This window comes from Serinus canaria, chromosome 7 (assembly GCF_022539315.1).
Source record: "Serinus canaria isolate serCan28SL12 chromosome 7, serCan2020, whole genome shotgun sequence".
In the NCBI taxonomy this organism is placed as follows: domain Eukaryota; kingdom Metazoa; phylum Chordata; class Aves; order Passeriformes; family Fringillidae; genus Serinus; species Serinus canaria.
The window spans coordinates 10,829,153-10,847,579 of record NC_066321.1 but is presented as its reverse complement, the minus strand read 5'-3'; the positions used below and the strand labels follow the sequence as shown (position 1 = coordinate 10,847,579).

The 18,427-nt window shown below is 43.4% G+C and overlaps 1 protein-coding gene across 3 annotated transcripts in view; it reads right to left on the bottom strand.

Moving 5' to 3' along the window:
* Positions 1-418: 418 nt before the first annotated feature.
* The window catches only part of SEMA5B (semaphorin 5B), a 266,007-nt gene continuing 247,998 nt past the window's right edge, over positions 419-18,427 (bottom strand). For 2 of the 3 annotated variants that reach the window (XM_050976873.1, XM_018911345.3), the window contains one exon: positions 419-6,723. In XM_050976873.1, coding sequence (XP_050832830.1) covers positions 6,568-6,723 — 156 coding nt within the window. In that variant the 3' untranslated portion in view covers positions 419-6,567. Of the gene's footprint in view, positions 6,724-7,188; positions 7,259-18,427 lie in introns of all 3 variants that reach the window. The other variant, XM_018911347.3, reaches the window with a different exon arrangement.

The following is an 18,427-nucleotide window of genomic DNA, read 5'->3' as shown; positions in this document are numbered from 1 at the left end:
CAAGGGAGGCGCTTACTGCAGATCTGGACAAGGATTTGGCACCCTGAATTTCATATTCAATCTCACCTCATTGGGCACCTCACTCAGAAATACCTTTTTTGAAAGGCTCCCCATGTTTGGTGTCGAGCTTATGATGGGGGAAGGGAGCCTTACATTCAGTAACTCAATTTGGTGTCCACAGAGACCACAACTCATGACAAATATAATCCAGACCTGGGCCTCAGACAGGGAGGAAGGATGGATGCTGCAATTCCCTGTCCCCACTCAGGCAGCTGAGTGGATTTTGCAGGGCCATTGGCCACAAAGGTCAGGAGGAAGCTCCTCCTCATTCCTGCTGGCCCATCCTGCCAGCACTGTCAGGAGCCCCAGATCTGCCGCGTGTTGGCCATGCAGGAGAAATAACTCACAGGCTTGTCAGGTTGGTCTGTTTTATTTCTGAATTATTCTTTACATTGTACAATATATAAAAATACAGAGTACCCAAAAAAAATTCACAGTGTCTAAAGGCAGTGATAATAGTCTAGGTCACCTTTATGCTAAAGTACCATCAAGTTCGATTGCATAGGAAAGGTGATGTGCCTTCACAACAGAGTCCAATAATACTCTCCAGGTTTTATTGTTTTGGGGCAAGCATTCTGTGTTCACATAATTGGTTCCCATGTACCCAAGATCCAATATTGCATCTGTCACTCTCCCACCTCAACCACAAGCTAAAGCCTATCATTTCCATCTCACATGCCATGCATCCTCCCTAAAGCTTCCTCTGTGGGAATGCTCCTAATTAAGCACATGGCTTTTAGGTATGGGCAGGTCTGGATGCTGTCTAAGGAGGGGTGTGGAAAGAAAGCACACTGCTCTGCAGCTGGCTGGCTTTTACATTGTTTGACATTTTGGTACTAATAACATTTTTGCTCCAGTTATTAATGGCCCATCCACGCCGACCTCTGCTTGACTCCGTGGCCTGAGAATCAGCAGCGTCCTGCTGACAGAGGCATCAGAACCAGAGTGCAGTGTTAATAATTTCATGACCAGATTTGTTTAAAACCAAATCATGGCTGGGGCCTGCAGAAAGCCAAATGCTGCTCTTATAGCACTGAATCCTCTTGAATAGCAGGGGTGAGTCTGCAGCGGATGCTGGAGGCAGAATGGAAAACGTAACAGGTTCAAGACCCAAACTTACACTGGATGCTATTGAGCACTTATGTTTGTGGCTGTGTGAATAGTGTGTAGCTGGTTTTGCTCCTCCAGCCAGCTTTAATGCATTAATACATTATTTTTGCCCAAAGGTTCTAAAAAAGGAATTTCCAGGCAGAACAGCTGAGACTGGGTAAGTCCCACAAGGACCCAGCTCCAGAGGGGTTTCTGCCCAGTTTTGAAGGCTGTGGCAACCAGGAAAAACAAAATAAGACAGAAAGCTCTCTCACCTACCCACAAACTGCTCTTGAAGCCACCTGAAGCTTCCTTCTAAAAAGCTTAAAAGAAAGATTTATCTGTTGGGAGTTTAGGCTTTGGTCATGAGGGCATTTGAGGGATTTGTTGGAGAAGAATGAATCCTTCAGACCTGATTTACTGGGTATTTCTCTGCCATGCCAGACAGCTCTGAGGCTGCTGTGCCCTGCCGTGTGTGAGGGCTGGCTCAGGGGGTGGCGGGGTGAGCCGTGGGGGCAGAGCCTTGGCCACTGACACAGAAAGCTCCAGAGACACCCATGGCACCAGGTGCCTCCATGGCCTGGTGGGTTTTCTGGGCCCTTCTGAGAAACAAAAGCCATGGGATCACAGAGCTTCTTTTCCTACATTTCAGATAAAACCTCCTGGTGTGACTGTAAGGCAAGGTTTGCAAAGCTGATCAATAACTCAGAAGGCAGTTACTGACTTTAACATAGAAAATGACATTTTCTCCATTCTAACAGATGATGTGTTTTGCTCTAATGGTACAAGACTTGTTACTCCTACTTGCTATTTTAATTTTCTTTGCACAATTGCTCCCTACTTATAATTACAAGAACAACAGAGTGATACACATGAGAAATTTAGGAGGCTTATTATGAAAATATAAACAGTATCAAGTATCTCTTTCTTAATAACTCTTAACCAGAACGATTTAGGGGAGAATCAGCATTTCTAACTAGAAAAATCAATTTATTTTTCAATTAAAAAATTATATTTCATTTACCTCAAAAGTGTGTTTTTAAACCTAATGGAAAGGGTAGTAGATTTTTATAGGGTTTTTTCTTCAGTTTGTCCCTGTGGAATTTGAATACCAGCACTGCCTTTCTTATTCTAAGTTTCCTCTGCAGGCATTTTGCTAAATATATATATTGCGTGTGTATATATTATAAATATATACCATATCTATCCACTGATAGATGTATACACTGTTACAAAAAGAAGAGTAAGTTGTTACAGAAACTTTACATTTACATTTTTATATATATATTTATAGATATTTATATATATATATATAAAACTCTCCCCCGCTACATTTGGTACAAAGAATAAATCAATCTCAATGGACAGCAGTTTTCTCTCCAGGTGGGCCAAACAGATTAGCACTGGAGGCATCAAATTGTCTGCATCAGACACGGGCTCCATTCCTGCTCTCTGCTGATTTCAAAGCAAACACTTCATTTTCTGAACATAAGGCAGTAGGAACAGTGGTGGTTAGACAATAAATGTTATTCTCCTATATATCTGTACAGGTCATACATTTAAGAGCAGCCCTGGCTCATATGCTGAACATTCAAGTGCACCTTTAGAGCAACAGCACCTCTTATGTGAAGGTTTGATCCTCAAGTGGTTTGTCTGTCAGTGAGCTGTGAGTTACTGGCAACTGCTCAAGGAAAACCCGACAGCAAGGGCACAACATCCCTGGATACCAGCAGCAGGCACACCCCCTCAGCTGGGAGAAAGGCAGCCATTTCCATGGAAAAAGAGAGAATGGCCTAATTACAGATGTTTCCACTACATACTTGGCCGTAAGATTTCCATCATATTTCACGTCCTGTACACCTGAATCCTATCCAAAGGGTTTGCAGAGACACAGTGTCTCCAGACCTACAGAGGAACCACCCAGGGCTTCTTCTCTCAGCCATAGAAGTAAAGGAAAAAAAAATATATATAGCATAATGAACATTCTGGAAAGCGATGCTCCCAAAGGAAATGCATTTCCACTCCAGTTTAAGATGGTATTAGGAATAGGAAATTTTAGCAAGTTCAACATCCAGCTGCAGGAGCGAGCAACTCAAACTTCTACAGATATTACACACCTGATGCTCAAGGTACCAAATTACCTGGAGTGCAAGAACATTCCTGCACATCACGTCGTTAACCTGCCACACATTGGAGAGCTCATAAAAAATGCAACTCTCACACTGCATTAACATCCTCCTTACAGAACTGCACTCCTCTGCAAACATTAATTGAGTAATACAGTGTTCTGATTTCTTTTTTTCACTCTCCTGGATTCTGCTTTCTGCTCGAATGGAGACTACAGCCCCTTGCTGTGATTGCCAATTATATGAAAAAGGGCTGAATCCATTTGGATGGCTGATAAGAAGGAATGTCTTGATGAAACTATAACCATATGCACCACCCTCATAGTATCTGCCCTCCAATAGCCTACAAAATATCCACCTCCCGAGCACAATGGCAATAATCACCCATCTTGGTGACTTGAACATTCAAGTAATTTCATATGGTACTCTGCAAAAAAGAAATCAGTTTACATCATGTTATTCTGTGAAGCCAAAAATGGAAAAAAAATTTAAAAGGGGAGAGGGGAAAAGAGAAAGGAAAAATAGAAGATAGAGATAATTGCAAGGTTTGACTTGCTTGCGTTCCCTCAAACTCCAGCTGCAATCTTGCCACGTGCATGGTAATTGCAGAGTGTGTTAATACAGGGAATCTTCTGATGGGGAAGCTCAGAGATGGCTTTGATTTTACAATGGCTGAAAAGATCTTGGGAGCCAGTGTTTTCTTCTGAATCACATAAATTAAAGCTGGGAAATCCCATCCTGATAGTCTAATGTAATAATTTCCAACCCTTGGGCTACATACTTGTTAGAACTACATTAAGTCAGGATTTTAAATATTGCTGAGGGGCATGTGGAAATTCAGTGAGAGAGTGAACTCCTTATAGCACGATGCACGAAGTCATCACTCCTCAAATGGGATTTAGGGCTTGGGAAGAGCCTCCCTGAAGGCTGCCTGCCACCAGTGCTATCCAGCTTCCCTGGTGATCCTGCTCTGCTCCAGCTGCTCTTGCCTGGCTGTTCTGCTGAAAGTTCAGGGCTGAACCACTGTGCCAACTTGGAGAGTTGCAGGAGGTGCTTCAGACAGTCTTCTAGGTTTGCACCAGCTCCTGACTCTGCTGCTTAAAATCTGTTTAAGGGCATCTCTCTCTCTCCCTCTGCCCCATCTATTTCACCTGAGCAGAAACAGGATGGGCTGCTAAATAACAAAAGCAGCTGCTGAAAATGGTGGGCACTGCTGAACCTAAGGCATCCTTGTGGCAGTGCTAATAACCCCACTTTATTACAAATATCCCCACAGCTTTCAATCACTGCAAACTGAAGTCAAACAAAGTAATTTAAAAATGGGAGGCTATTGTATACTTTCCCTCTGGTCAAACCACCATAACATACAGACTTGCAGAGTCACGTTGGCTCCTCCTCGCAGGAAAAGCAATATACTTGTCACAAGTAGCACAGGCTTTCTTCATTTCCTACCAGCTGCCTATGTGAAAGAGCTGAGTACACGGCCCAGGCTGGGCTTCCGAAAAAGCAACTGCGAAGGAACAGCACTGAGAAACAACCGATGGCGGCTCACAGCGAAATCCGAAACCAAGCGGGGACAGACAGGACTGCTGGGAACAGACCGAGCCCGGGCCAGGCACTGGCACAGCACTGCTCGGGGAAGGTGCGGACAACAAAGCCAAGCTCAGGACCACGTGGAGCTCATGCGTATTTCAGGGTGTACTTTTATCTCATGCTCAGTATTGCGACATTCTAAAATACTTAGCATCAGGAGTTCATCATAAATATTTAGAAACACTGAATGGTAACGGCGGTGAACTTGTTCACGTTGCTAACACACTGGATGTAGTTGTACATTAAGCACCAGCAATAAGTTTCCTTTTTGCCAAACAATTATGTCAGACAAACATCTGGTTGTAGACAACATGGCTTCTGCATCAGACTAATACAGTTCTTATAGACACAGTCACACACATACACGAAATTACATTTCAAGGCTGGATATACTGTTTAATAATGCTACTGCTCCAATTTACTTCAATAGCTGCAGCAGCATTTGTTTGTTGGGTTGTTTTTCCTCAGGAAAATTAGAGAAATATTGACAAACAACGCACTTTACTCAGTTGTGTTTCTATTTCATAGAGTACTGAGTGGAAGACGCTGTAAGAATGTGCAGTAGACTTTCTGGGTCATGTCAGACTATGGAAACATTCCTTCAAAAAATACCTTCCCCCTGCAAAGTCAGAATCACTCATTTTTTGAAAGTATATGAACTAAAACCCAATAATAAAACAAGAGGAAATATTAGCCCAAAGCAAGGTGATTTCCCACAAGAAGAGCATGGCCTCTAAAGTTGTCTCTCCTGGCAGACACAATCAGGATCAAAGCTAGAACAAAAAGAGTTAATACTGTCTCAGAAAAAAAGAAAAAGGAAGAAAGAAAAAAAGCCCATGGCTCTTGTGCGGCAATCATCACATCTTTTTTTCCAGTGATATAAACATCTTTGTTTGTTAGGCACTCCAAGTTCATGTCTCCAATGTTATTCCAACATTTACTTTTCTCAGTGTCTCACTGCCTGTATAATTTTCTTTTAATTAAGACTGGAAACATTCCGGAAAGCTTCTTTGGATAATGCACTTTGTGTGTTGTTTCTCATCAGCTGAACTGCATATTACCAAAGAAGGCTGCAGAGAGAATTTCCTGTAGTATGAAAAGATTCTCTTGAAGATATAGGGAACACTACCCTAGAAAGTTACTACTTTTTTTTTCCTCAGAAACATAAAAAATCAAAAATAAAGATTAAAAAAAAAAAGGAAAAAGAAAATGTTCTTCAAGTGTGATGGAGTTCTGCTTGGCCTTTCCCATGAGCTGTGTCTCATCTAGCACACCATTGTTGTCCTGGCTCAGGAATGATGCATCCAGCCCTGCTCCAGGAGGCCCCCTCTTGCTTTCTTGGAGTGCTCCCATGTGTTGTGTGTGGCTGTTCAATGGCCACCAAGCCCAGCACACAGCCCCCTCCTCGACAACCTCAGCCTTGGACAGCAAGCTGACCTTCCAGCCATAAACAGTTGCAGTAGAAGAGCCATCTCCAGACAAATATCCACAAAAGTTCTGCTGAATGGTCCATTTGAATTCTTGTCCTTGTAAGGAGATGTGCTGTTTACAAGAAACACAATTAACCAAAGGAAAAAAAAAAAAAAGACCCTACTGTACAATATTTACATCTAGAAGCTGGGCCAGTATTTGGTCCATAAAATCAATTTAAAAAAAAATCATATAGGAAGTCATCCAGTCCCATGGGATCTGTCCATCATCAGCTGTTGGTATAGGTCCTTCCAGGGGAGGCCTCGGGCCTGTAATCATATTTATTCAGTGTACTGGGGTAATAGGTTGTTGTGTACACATTGGTTTGCTGCAGCGGATAGAAGTTGGTTCTGTCGTCCGGTATCAAATTGTTCTTGTTAAGTGTCTGTAAAAGAGAAGAGGAGATGACAGGCATGGCCACAGTGCCACACAATTACTCTTTTCTACCTGCAGGCACCTCCCTCTCACCTGCCTTCTCCAGCACGGACTCTGCTGCGGCCACCACCACCTTCCCTCCGGCTGGGAGAGCAAGCTGGCAATTCGCGCTCGCTACGGGCTGGGCTTGGGGACCACAGCTCCAGCCGGGTGTCCCTCAGCGGCCCCGTGCTCAGCTACTGCTGGGGATGGACCCAGAGCCCTCTCCAGGGACACGGAGTCTCCTGGTGGACGGCGTGTTGTCTGAACACCACTGTCACACAAAGCCATGCTGGGCCTACACAAAGGTTGGCGATTAACGGCAGCGCTCAGCTCTAACCTCGTCCAAAATGCTCATGGTACAGCCTGTGGCTCCCTCTCAAACCAGGTGCCAAACGGCAGCTTCTCCTCTTTGGAAGAGCAGGTGTGCATTTACCTGATCTCCATCTCCATTGGTAGATATCCAGGTTTGGACCCCCCGATATTAAGTGTGTCACTTCTGTAAGCTACAGTATAAGTAACAAATCATGGTCACTTTTGGAAAATCTAAAATTACTTTAAAAAAATTCAACAACCACGTAACAATTGTCGGAAACAATAACATAAAAAATTAGAACGACAAATGCCCGTTTTACCAGAAAAATTTAGAAATGTTTTTTTTTCTCCCTCCCCTCTTCCCACCAACAAGCAGATGTCCCCCTCTCCCCAGATTAAAGAGCATTGCTATGCCAGCTGTTACCTACGTACAAGGATAAAATCACGCTTTGTGCGTATGTGTGCAATAATTCTATGGAACTTTCTCCTTCCTCACAGTCATCTGATTTCTGTGAATTTGTCTGAGATACTTTTATCACAGTTTTTTCACCTAACCCCTGGCTTAAATTTCTTATGCCTATCTCTGGTCTATGTCACTCCAAAGTGCACCTTTAATGGCTGTTGTGCAGGGAACTCACTCCTTTGATTTGGGAGTCAACACTAGGCGTGCTGCTACAACATCCTTATCTTCAGGGAACATTTAATTAACAGCACATTTAAAGAGGGTATGAGCATCTCTCCCATCAGGAGCAGAGATGGAGAGATCTAATGAGCCAGCTAGTCTTGGGCCCTAATGGTTTGTTCTGGCATGATCTGATACTGCTTTAGTGAGGAACCACTTCACCTCAGTTCCCCCTTGTGACAAACCTCTCCTGCCTGACCCAGCTCAGGGCAAGGTGAGAACTAATTAACTATGCTCGAGACCATGAACTACCCAGCTCCTTCAGCTTTACTTGACCCATTGAACTTCAGGCAAAGTGGCTCCCTCAGCAAGGTGAGAAATCTCTGCTCAGCCTGAGGGCAGGTGCAGATGGAAGTTTCTGGGGAAGGCCCTGTCCCCCCCAGCCCCAGCAGCAGCAGGGTGACCTGACAGCAGTGGACTCCCTACAGATGGGGAGCAGGGTCCCACCCTGTGCATGCACCCACTGCACAGTCAGGGTTCTTCCACATCCCAGCTGTGACCACTGAGAGGATCAGCTCCCCTGGGCACAAAGACAAGACCACAGGCAGTACATTTATCTCCCTATTTCTTTGCAATCAAATCATTTTACTGCATGGGGAGGGGGAGAGGAGGAGGAAGAAAAGAAAATGTTTTCTTCTAATCAGCAGACTGACAGCTACAGCTACCCTGGGAGCTTACAACTCCCAATTTCATACAAGATGTTAGGAGGAAAAGCTTTCCTGTGCCAAAGCTACCCTGGCAAAGAAATTTCCCAATTGCTGAACCACCAAATAAGTTTTTCAGAAATGAGCACTGCCTGAAACATCTCATATATGAAAACTGGAGGAGACCCAGCCCTCTCCTGGTCTGACTGCAATCTCCCCCCTGCCTGGAGTCCCTAAATTGATCCCATAGCACAACACTTGTAGGAACCAAGGACAGAATTTGTATAGGCATGATCTAGGTGACAAATATTTTCAAGAAATCAGAATTTGTGCCCTTCAATACGGAAGTAAAAAAAGGAAATGTCATGCTTTGCTCCCAGTCACCCAAAGAAATATTAAAGTAGTGTGGCCAACAGTCTGCTGCTTTGTGCTGGAGACTGGGAAACAAGGAAGCCAGCCTCAGTCCTCCAGTGCTTGCTATGCCTCCTTGGGAAATCCAATTAACTGCTCTGCGCCTCCGTGTCTTCTGACCCAGCTTGAGAAAAACAAAGTTTGAGATTCCCTGTAAAAAGGCACTTTTCTAAGCACTACCACCAAATATTTGGGGGAGTTGCTCTCTTGTGAGCCCCACAGGTGTTCACACTGGCTGTACTCGATGGCTGCTGTTTCCTATTGATGTTCCTAGCCTGGGATACCCACTGCTGGCACTGTAACTCCATGGCCACAGCGGGAAGGAAGATGAAGAAGCTGAGTCCCACTGCCACAGTTTCTCTGGACTCTCTTGAAGCTGGTCCAATATCCAGGCTTTGTCTGGCTTGGTTAAGATTCATGACATGACAGGATTGCCACCTCTGAAATTTAGTGAGGTGAAAATCCTGACCTGCAATTGCTCAGGACCATCTTGATATGAGGACAAAGACCTCAGGACTCAACTTCTTTGGATTTGAGATGGAAAATCTCTAGGAGCTTTAATATGTTTCACAATATTAAAAACTAGCCCATTACAACAGATTTAGCCATTAATTAGCATGATTTGCAATTTTTCTCCTCTCTCTTCTTATGTTCATATAATACTTACTTAAGAAAAACACCACAACTGGTCATTTGCTCTTTTTGGTTTTATTTTGGATGGAGGGCTTATATCTTAAGGAAATACCTCATAAAATGGCTTAGTGGAATTTATAATACAATTAGCCACAAATAATTTGTCTCCGGAAATGCTGCAGAGGCAGTACTGTCCTAAATCAGCATGATCAATGTGCGCTGCTTTAACATTTCCCCCCACAAACTTATTGTCTGTCTCATTTTAATAAACAGATGATTAGGTTCCTTGGCACTTGAAATTGGTTGATATTTTGTAGAAGGGAAATTAGGCAGCAGTGAAATTTAGAGATGCACACAGACACACTCATGCATTCACTGCAGCAGAAGAGGCTGCAGTTAAATCTCTCAGGGTCGATTCCTGTGCTGCTTTACTCAGAGTTTTAACCCCTGCTCTCATCCCACGGCTCTTCACAGTGACAGTACAGAGAGGGCCAATGACTTCCCTTTTGGAAGGTATTTCCCCATTGCTGTGTGGGTTATGCCTTTGAGGTCAGAGCCTCCTGACAGCCTGAACTCACTGCAGTTCCTGTGGGATGGGAACATCCTGCTGCACCCATGGATGCCCCCAGCAATACTGAACAGTCCCAACAGGAAAGGCAAGAGCTGTCACCAGTCATCACCAGCTTGTCACAAAACCCAACACAGACCAGACCCTGGCTCCCAGCTCAACTCATGCCAGTGTCTCATCCCCTCAGTCCCCCTAAGCCAGGTCCCCAGTATGACCAGGGCCAAGAAGTGCTTCCTGAAGACAATGCCCAGCATGTTCTCCAAGAAGGGACAGTCTTTGGGTGCTTTTGCAGGGACTTGTCAGTGGCTGCAGCAGCAAAGCTGACTGAGCAGCCCAGCCAGCACTAGAGCTCACCAGAGGTTTCAGGAAGGAAAAGAGACTTGCCTTTGCAACCTGAGCCCTCCTGCACCCTCCAGGGCAATAGATTTGTCAGTCATCTGAGCACCTCCAGACCCTTCCAATGACACTTTTCCTGACACTCAACCTGTATCTTCCTCTTTTTGTCTGCTTCCTCCCATATCAAACACTACTGACTGCCTTGCCAACAACTACAACCTTTTACAACTGTCTGCTCAGTAAGCAGAAAGAACAAAAAGCCTGATCAATGCTTACTGCTGCAAATTAGTTGTGGCAAAATCTCCATGCCATACACACTATGTATTCCAAACAGCAAGGAAAATGCATTTCAGGCCATCATTTTGGTCCTATCCTGCCTTGAGAAGAAAGAAGCTTCTGGTATTTGTGCAAGCATAATATTCCACATAAAAATTGAGGCCAGACTGAGCTAATATGAAAACCTGTGGAATGCACTTAGGAAAAGTACTCCATTCCACTAACAATTATTTCTTTTACCTGCTTCCTCCCTTACAGTATGAGCCATGACATCCTGGCATAGCTGATATAATTTTTTTCTTTTGGTCTGCTCACCATTAAGCTCAATTCAAGCAGAAGGAAAGCCACCAGCCAAGTAGATCATTCAAAACCAAGCCCAACTTAACTGCTTTCCTTGAATGATACCTTACACACACTTTAGGCTGCATTGGCATATGACTAACATAATTTGAAAAAATCTCTGACCCAGGAACTCTGCTTGTCAAGCAGGGATGTTTTCAGGTGGACTATGATGGTTATGGCTTTAACAGACTGTAAAAGAGCAGCAGCTTGCTCCCTTATATGTGATCTGTCAAGAGATCCAGTCTTGCTGTTGGCGAATTGCATGTCCGTGCCAAGCACAATAGAATTCTGAGTATTTCAATATTTGTGGAATTATATGAACAATCTGATTACTCATGCAAGTGTGCAGTTAGAAGTGGAGGAGTCTGAGGGAAAGGGTCACACCATAGCAGAGCACTCACACGCACTCACAGGCTGCTTCTCCCAGTTACAGCTCCGTGCTGGGTGTGTTAAACATGACTCTGTCGTGCCACATGCATACATTTAACTTTGTTCAGCTTTGTCCATTGATCTTTTTAGCCTAGGTCATCATTCAGATTTTCCATTTGTTCATTTTTCTCCACCAAGACCTTGCCACTACTTCCCCAAATTCTGCCTCTGCTCCAAAACATTAAGTCATTATCCACTGACCTACTTGCTTACATTCTCCCAGATGTATCAAAACATCTTTACACATAACAGTATGGTACTTCCAGTACTACTCCCAGTTCCCAGCCCACAGCTGCAAGTATAAACTGTGTAAACATTTCTTACACACATAAACAGATCAAATGTTTCATTTTCCAATATGCAGTCATGAAAATTTAAAACTTAATTTAAAAAGTAGATGGGCATCTCCCCACTCAAAATTAAAAGGAAGTCCATATATTTTTGAGAAGCTAAGTGAAAATGATACTTCTAAAAGCTTCTGATACTCATATAACTAATACCAAAATTAGGGCCTTAATGTAGTTCCCACAGGGTAACATATGATGACAAGATTTCCTTAATCTGCTCATGTAGAAAGCACTCAGCTTTTCAGAGCTCAGCATTCTCTCCGAGTTCCAGATCTTTCTATTTTGGGGGTTGTGGAGTAAGAGTCAGCAAGTTTCCCAGGAGTTTTGTAGGTTAATCTTCACCAGCTATGCAGGACCAGAATCCCAGTGAAGTCAGTGAGCAAGGACAATTTCCCCCAGCCTCACAGCTCCTCCACTATTTCTCTTTAAACAGGTATAATTTCACTTCTTTTGCCTCCCACCCATGACACTTTCCTCTTTAGAAAGGTAAAAAAGAAAAAAGTTGGGGGACCTTCCCTGGACAGCTTCAAACAATTTTTTTCAGTTTTTATGGTTACTACCACTTTAGCCTCTGAAGAGGCTGAACAATGCAGTGCACACCTTTCCATGGCTCATCAAAGACGTGCTGCCTGTGCCAGGGCTGCACAGCTTTAGGTTTCCACCTTGGAATTTTGTCTGTAATGTTGAACGTCCCAGTGTACTACTAAGAAAAACTTCCCCTTTCCTTCACCACAGGATGAGTGCAGGCATGAAGGAACCAGGGGTAACAACTTCAGTCACTGCTAACCCTGCTCATCCACTGTGAACATGGCAGAGGGTCTAAAATCAGGGTCCAGACAGCAACTTTGTAGCCAACCCATTCCTCTTAGTAAATCCAAATGAAACCCATGTGCATCCCTCATCCTTCCGCTGCAGAAATCAAAGACAACACTCCTGCTGAACTTAGCCATACAATTATCCCTAAAAGAATTGAGGCAGCCTTTCCAACTTTCCTTGTAACAGCATCCAACAGACCTCCTGTAGCAACAGTGGGATGGCCATTACGCCCCCTCATTCCCCAGGAAAATGGAGGGATAAGGGAATTGTGCAATGATGTAATGAAGCCAAGATCCAACATTTAGGTTCTTTTGTGCTCCTTTTAAACCATTTGCTTCTTGCAGTGAAATCAGATTGAGCAAAATGCCTTTTTGATGCAGATCAGCTGTTTCATGGAGCTAGACATGCCTCCTTGTTAAAGGATGTTACTTTTTGCATTGTTGGAACATTAGCCAAATGACTCAGGGCTGTGGAAATATATTAATATTATGAAACATTTCTCAAAGCTTGTACATCTCTGGAAGTACCAGGGCAGAGATCTCAGAATTATAATTAATCAGTAAATTTGGGAATAATTAGCATAATAATTACATTCAACAAAATAAACCATAAAACTAAAATAACCTCTTTTGGCGATAACTGACACCAAGAAAACACATGACGTCTGGCCCACCCACATGCTCCCTTTTCTTCTGATCAACTGGATGCCACAACACTGCTGTGCCTCTTGAGCTAAGAATTACAAATAACCCTGGAAAGATGGAAAGTTGCCAGAAAGACCTTATGAGACCCATGTATTTACTCCAAGCTAGGAGTGATTTTTAAGACTTGAATGACTCCTCTTTCTGATTTTTCTTTAAAATTTGCTTAGTGTCTTATCCCAAGCAAACTATCTCACCTGATGCTTTTATAAAACCTCTTAAGCTCTGCCTACATGGAGTCAAAGGAAGCAGTGGCCAGGGTTTATGTATTGAGCTTTTTCCTGATGAATTCAATAAGGCTGTTTGCAGGATTTACAGTGAAGTGTAGATGTACAGCTGAGGAACCTATTTTCTATATAAGAAGGTTATTCATCTCAAAAAGAGATACAAAAAAAATCCCACTGGGACACTAAACTTATGATTGCATTTTCTTTTTGGATGGAAGCTTACCATATTTTTAGACTGGAGATTCTTTGTTCACTATTATTGGTAAATAAATTAGACAACCCCCAAATGACGGCAGCATCTGTAGATGTGCTCAGGTTGACAATAGAACTAACATCCAATTATCAGAAAATGAATAGCTAGAGTTATTTATAGCTGTTTGAAAATAGCTATTTTATCCTTGCACTTAGGAGGGAGTGAAGTTATATTATTGCTATTGTAAACTTATAAAACCCTTCAGAGCTGGCAACATAAAGGACCATTGTCAGAGGATGCTTTGGCACATCTCTGACTTCAAGCACATGAGTAAGATGGCAAAATAAACTGCATGTAATAGTAAGGCAAACTGAAGTATTTTTCTGAACTGGAAACTGAAGTCTGAGGAGGTCATGGAAACCTTCCCACTGGCAAGTGCAGGTGTCTAGCCTAAAGCTTGCAATTTAGCTTGCCTATGATTTGGGGGTGGCAACACCCATGACGTGGTGTCCAGACACAAAAGAGGAATTCAAGGCTGCCCCAACTGCTTCCCAATATGGCTGATGCCCAGGATATAGCAGACATGATCTCAGCTGTGTGGGAAGGTGTAAACTGTCTCCTCACTGCACTCCTTGCCTTGGTGAATGCCCTTCCTGGGTGCCCCACACACACAAGAGTGTTACTAGAGGGGCTCAGCATGCTCCAGTACTCAGACAAATTCACCAGAGGCATAATCATGGCCCTTTAAAACTGACCTTAATCACTCTGGATGCAGATGATGGTTTGGAGCACTGGGCTGTACTGGGCTTCAGCTGATGGTAACTGCGGCTGTCTGGGGGCACAGCTCCCACTGCCTCGCTGCTCTCATATTGGAGCAAGAAGCCTTGAGGTTTTGGATGGCCTCAGAGCTGCTTGTTCTGATGAATTACCAGCACAAGTCATGCAGTCTCATGCCAGCCCACAGTGCTGCATTTAGACTGAGAATTGCAAAGGTGTAACTGCAGTGGTGAAAAAAGAAGTAATAAAAATAAAAGTAAAAACTGGGCCCAATTTGCCATCTGCTAACTCCATTCAGTCTCTTATAGTCTTACTGCTTTCCAAATTCTCTCACACTCTAAATAGCTGCTTTTTTATTATTTTCCTCAGGATTGCTTTATTTTCTCCCCATGTTGCCTCTCACCTTGTTATTTCCTCTCTACATCTGTAACCTCCTCAGGTCATTTTCCATTAGTCCTATACCAGTGGCTGTTTTTTTGACACACCTCCCAGTTTAATATCTTCTGCTCATTTAATTAACACACTGACTGCACTCTCTCCAAGGTCGTTAATGAAGATATTAAATAAAGCCAAACCTTGCATTACTGCTTGCAGCGTCCCAAACAACTCCTCCCCACAGCCCTGTTTGTTCCCATCAACAATTGCCCAATGTTCACAGTCCATTAGCCAGGTTTCAATCTCTACAGCAGCCTTCCTGTCCAAGCCAATTTCTATTTACACATCACAAGATTATTTAAGACATCAATACCACCCTCTTTGCTTTAGATGTATGGACGACGGAAGCTACATTTTTCACCAGCTGAGAATCTGCAGCTCTAACTCTGTGCAAAAAGTGATTATGTTTGATTTCTCCCTGCTCAGCATTAGGTCTTGGCTCAGCTGTCAGCTCAGCTGAACCACCTTTCATTTCATCAGGGTATGTGATATGTTGCCTCTCAAATATTAATTCAGATCTTCCTGCATATTAATACTGACACAGATTTGTTTCAATGAGTTTCCATGGCTGTAACTGAAAGCACAGTCAAGTCAATCCCATTTGTTTCTCCTGGTTTCACTCTCTAGTATGGCCCTGGCTGCCAAATTTTACAGACAGAGCAGGATTAAACACCCCATTGATGTGCTTGGTTGAATGGGGAAGGCCCAGGCGTTCTCTAGCGATTGTGGGCCCGCATGCTCACAGATGTTCTGTCTGATCCCCAAATCCAGCTGACATTTCCCACACAGACTTACTCAAGCTACTTGTGGGACTTTTGTGCATTGGACTTCTGTAGCTTAACAGTGACTCAATTAATAGGGCAGAAATGAGCCTGCTTTCTCACTAACACTTTTGTATTACCTTTGCAATTCATGGCACTGGGGGGTTGCCTAAGGTCCCTGATATTTACAAAGGTAATTGAAGTTGTTCACTAGCTGGTTCTCAGAGACTCTGGGATACAGTCCATCTAGATTCCTCCATCCACAGAATTTCATTTCTTTCCTTTATTCACATGCTTTGTGCCAAATCTCAGGATGATATTGGAGCTGACTCAGTGAGGATTCCCCCAGCTCTATGGGAGTGCAGGCAGAGTTACTCCTGCTTCCCCTAGGCCAAACCTCTTGTATATATATAAATGATGCACCAGGGAAATGGCTGTGGCTGTAGTGTTACCCCAGCCTGTGCAGCTCATGCTGTGACAACAGCCAGTGCATCCTGAGCAGCCCTGAGCTCTCAATGACTCTTCAGGACTGGGCGATCATGGTCCAGAAAAAAAAGCTCAAGTATTTCATCTGTCCTCACTCAGAGCTGCCAAACACTCTGGAAACTGAGCTCTAGTCCTGAATACTGACACAGCTATCTTTATTTTGTATGCATGTAGCTCAATTTCTTTATAACTGTACTTAAGAATCCATGAATTGCAAGTGGAACTGTTCAAGAAGAATAGCAAGGCAGCTTGTCTCTAAGTGGAGCACAAAGGTTATATGTTTTCTGATATTTATTGTTTGTCTAATATTACCTTCTCCCTTCACTTCAGCTCCCTGCCTCTTTCATGGTTCCCTTTAAAGTCTTTTGCAAACACATAATTAATTCCTCCTGCTCATCTTGGTGGCACTGAGGATTTCCTGGTTCAGCTAATACTCGTAGCACTTCTAGCCAGAGCTTCGACAAAGAGGAGAGAACAAAGGCAAAGAGGACCAAGCACTTGGACCAACGGAAACCATTAACTTCTAGTAAATGAGGAAAGGGTATATTTGAAATATTCCGCTGCTGACCAGTAGAGGGAAGTCATGTAAGTAAGCAGCAGCAAGTCCAGTGTAATTTTGTCATGCCCATTCCTGTAGTTCTTCAATTAATTATTCTTCCAGCACAGCTGGGTGGGTGCAGGCTCGTACATGTCAACCTCAGAAAAATTAGGAAAGGGGAAAATTGCAAGAAAAAGGTAATATCAGTCATTAGATCAATTAGTGTAGCTGGAAAAATCAGATAACCTTTGGAACACCTCTGTCTGTCTTCAGTTCTGAAACAGCAGCTCACATGTTCAAAAACCTGCCAGATTTTCCAGCTACACTCATTGATCTAATTAAAAACAAACCAAAACTTGTCTGCCTACAAACAGATTATCACAGCTGCAGTAATGCTACTCCAAAGAAAGGCTCATGTGAGCATCCATGATGATCTAGCCTGTGAAAAGGCAGAGCATGGGCCATATCCCTAACCTGGCTGTAGAGGAGTTGTAAAGAGGGAGCAGAGAAAGCTGAGTCGATAAGCAGAAGAATGTGACAGAATAACATGAAGCATCTACCCATAGTGTCAAAACTTCTTAACGTGGCTTAAAAACAAAAAGTCATCTCAAAAGCCAGACTCTCTTAAAAATGGTGGGGAAAAGGGAACAGTGAGGATTCCCACCCTATAGGGAGCAGCAACACCCTGTGAAGCAGCAAGGGTTTGCATGAAAAACAGATGGAGCAGGGACTCAATTCCCATCGGGGGACTGCTGTGAGCAGCTGCTTAGTATCCCAGAGGGAGCAGGAGCAAGGTAACATCGGATCTGAACTGGCGGGCTCCCCTACTCTTAAATACTTTATCTATGCGAGTGCGCTGTGACTCACTCACAGCAACCCGCTGAGCCCCTGCTGCCAGGGGGTGGGGACAGCGCCAGGAGAGGCACATCCCTCCCTGGGCACAATCATCCCAGGACAGGCACACCTCCAGGCATGCTTGACTGCTCAATTTGACTCGAGCCAATGATATAAAGGGAGAAAAGACACTAATAGATTTTGACTGAGACGCACCACTTAATCCTTTTTTCCCCATCAGTAAGCTCTCTTGCTTTCCCTTCATAGTAGGCATTATGCAAATCAAGAGTCCCCTGAAGTGATATTTGCAACTGCAGGATCATACAAGAAAGGGCACAATGCTTCTTTGCCAATTCAACCCCCTGCCCCTACTATTCTATTTCAAATAATACTATACTCATGGTAAGTACTAAAAATATGTACTCCACCATTCAAGCACTTAATGTTCTTAAATGCCATTTTGTTCAAGGGAAATGGCCTTTGTTAAACATGCAATTCACTGGGAACAGAATTTATATTTCAATCTGATTTACTATATCTATACATATATATATGGCTTTTTTCCCCCAGCTGATTACATCAGCTAACACCATGCAGCTAAAGCAAATACTTCAGGGACACTGTTGATAACTTCTTGAGAACACTGGGTATCATCAACTACTGCTTTGTGTGTGAACTTTACAGCCACTTCCTGGGGCTTGAACGATGCAGGGAAAGGGTCACTGGGAAAAGAAAAAAGCTTATATCACAGTGCTATCAATGTATGTGCTGTGATCACCAAAAATAAATGGGTTAACCAATTTTAGTTGAAGTAACAACACATCAAATTAAGTGGCAGGACACTGAAACACAAAGTTTTCCATGGAGAAGCCAACATCCTCAGAGACCAAGGCTGATTTTGACAAGCATTCCTCTAGGGCACTT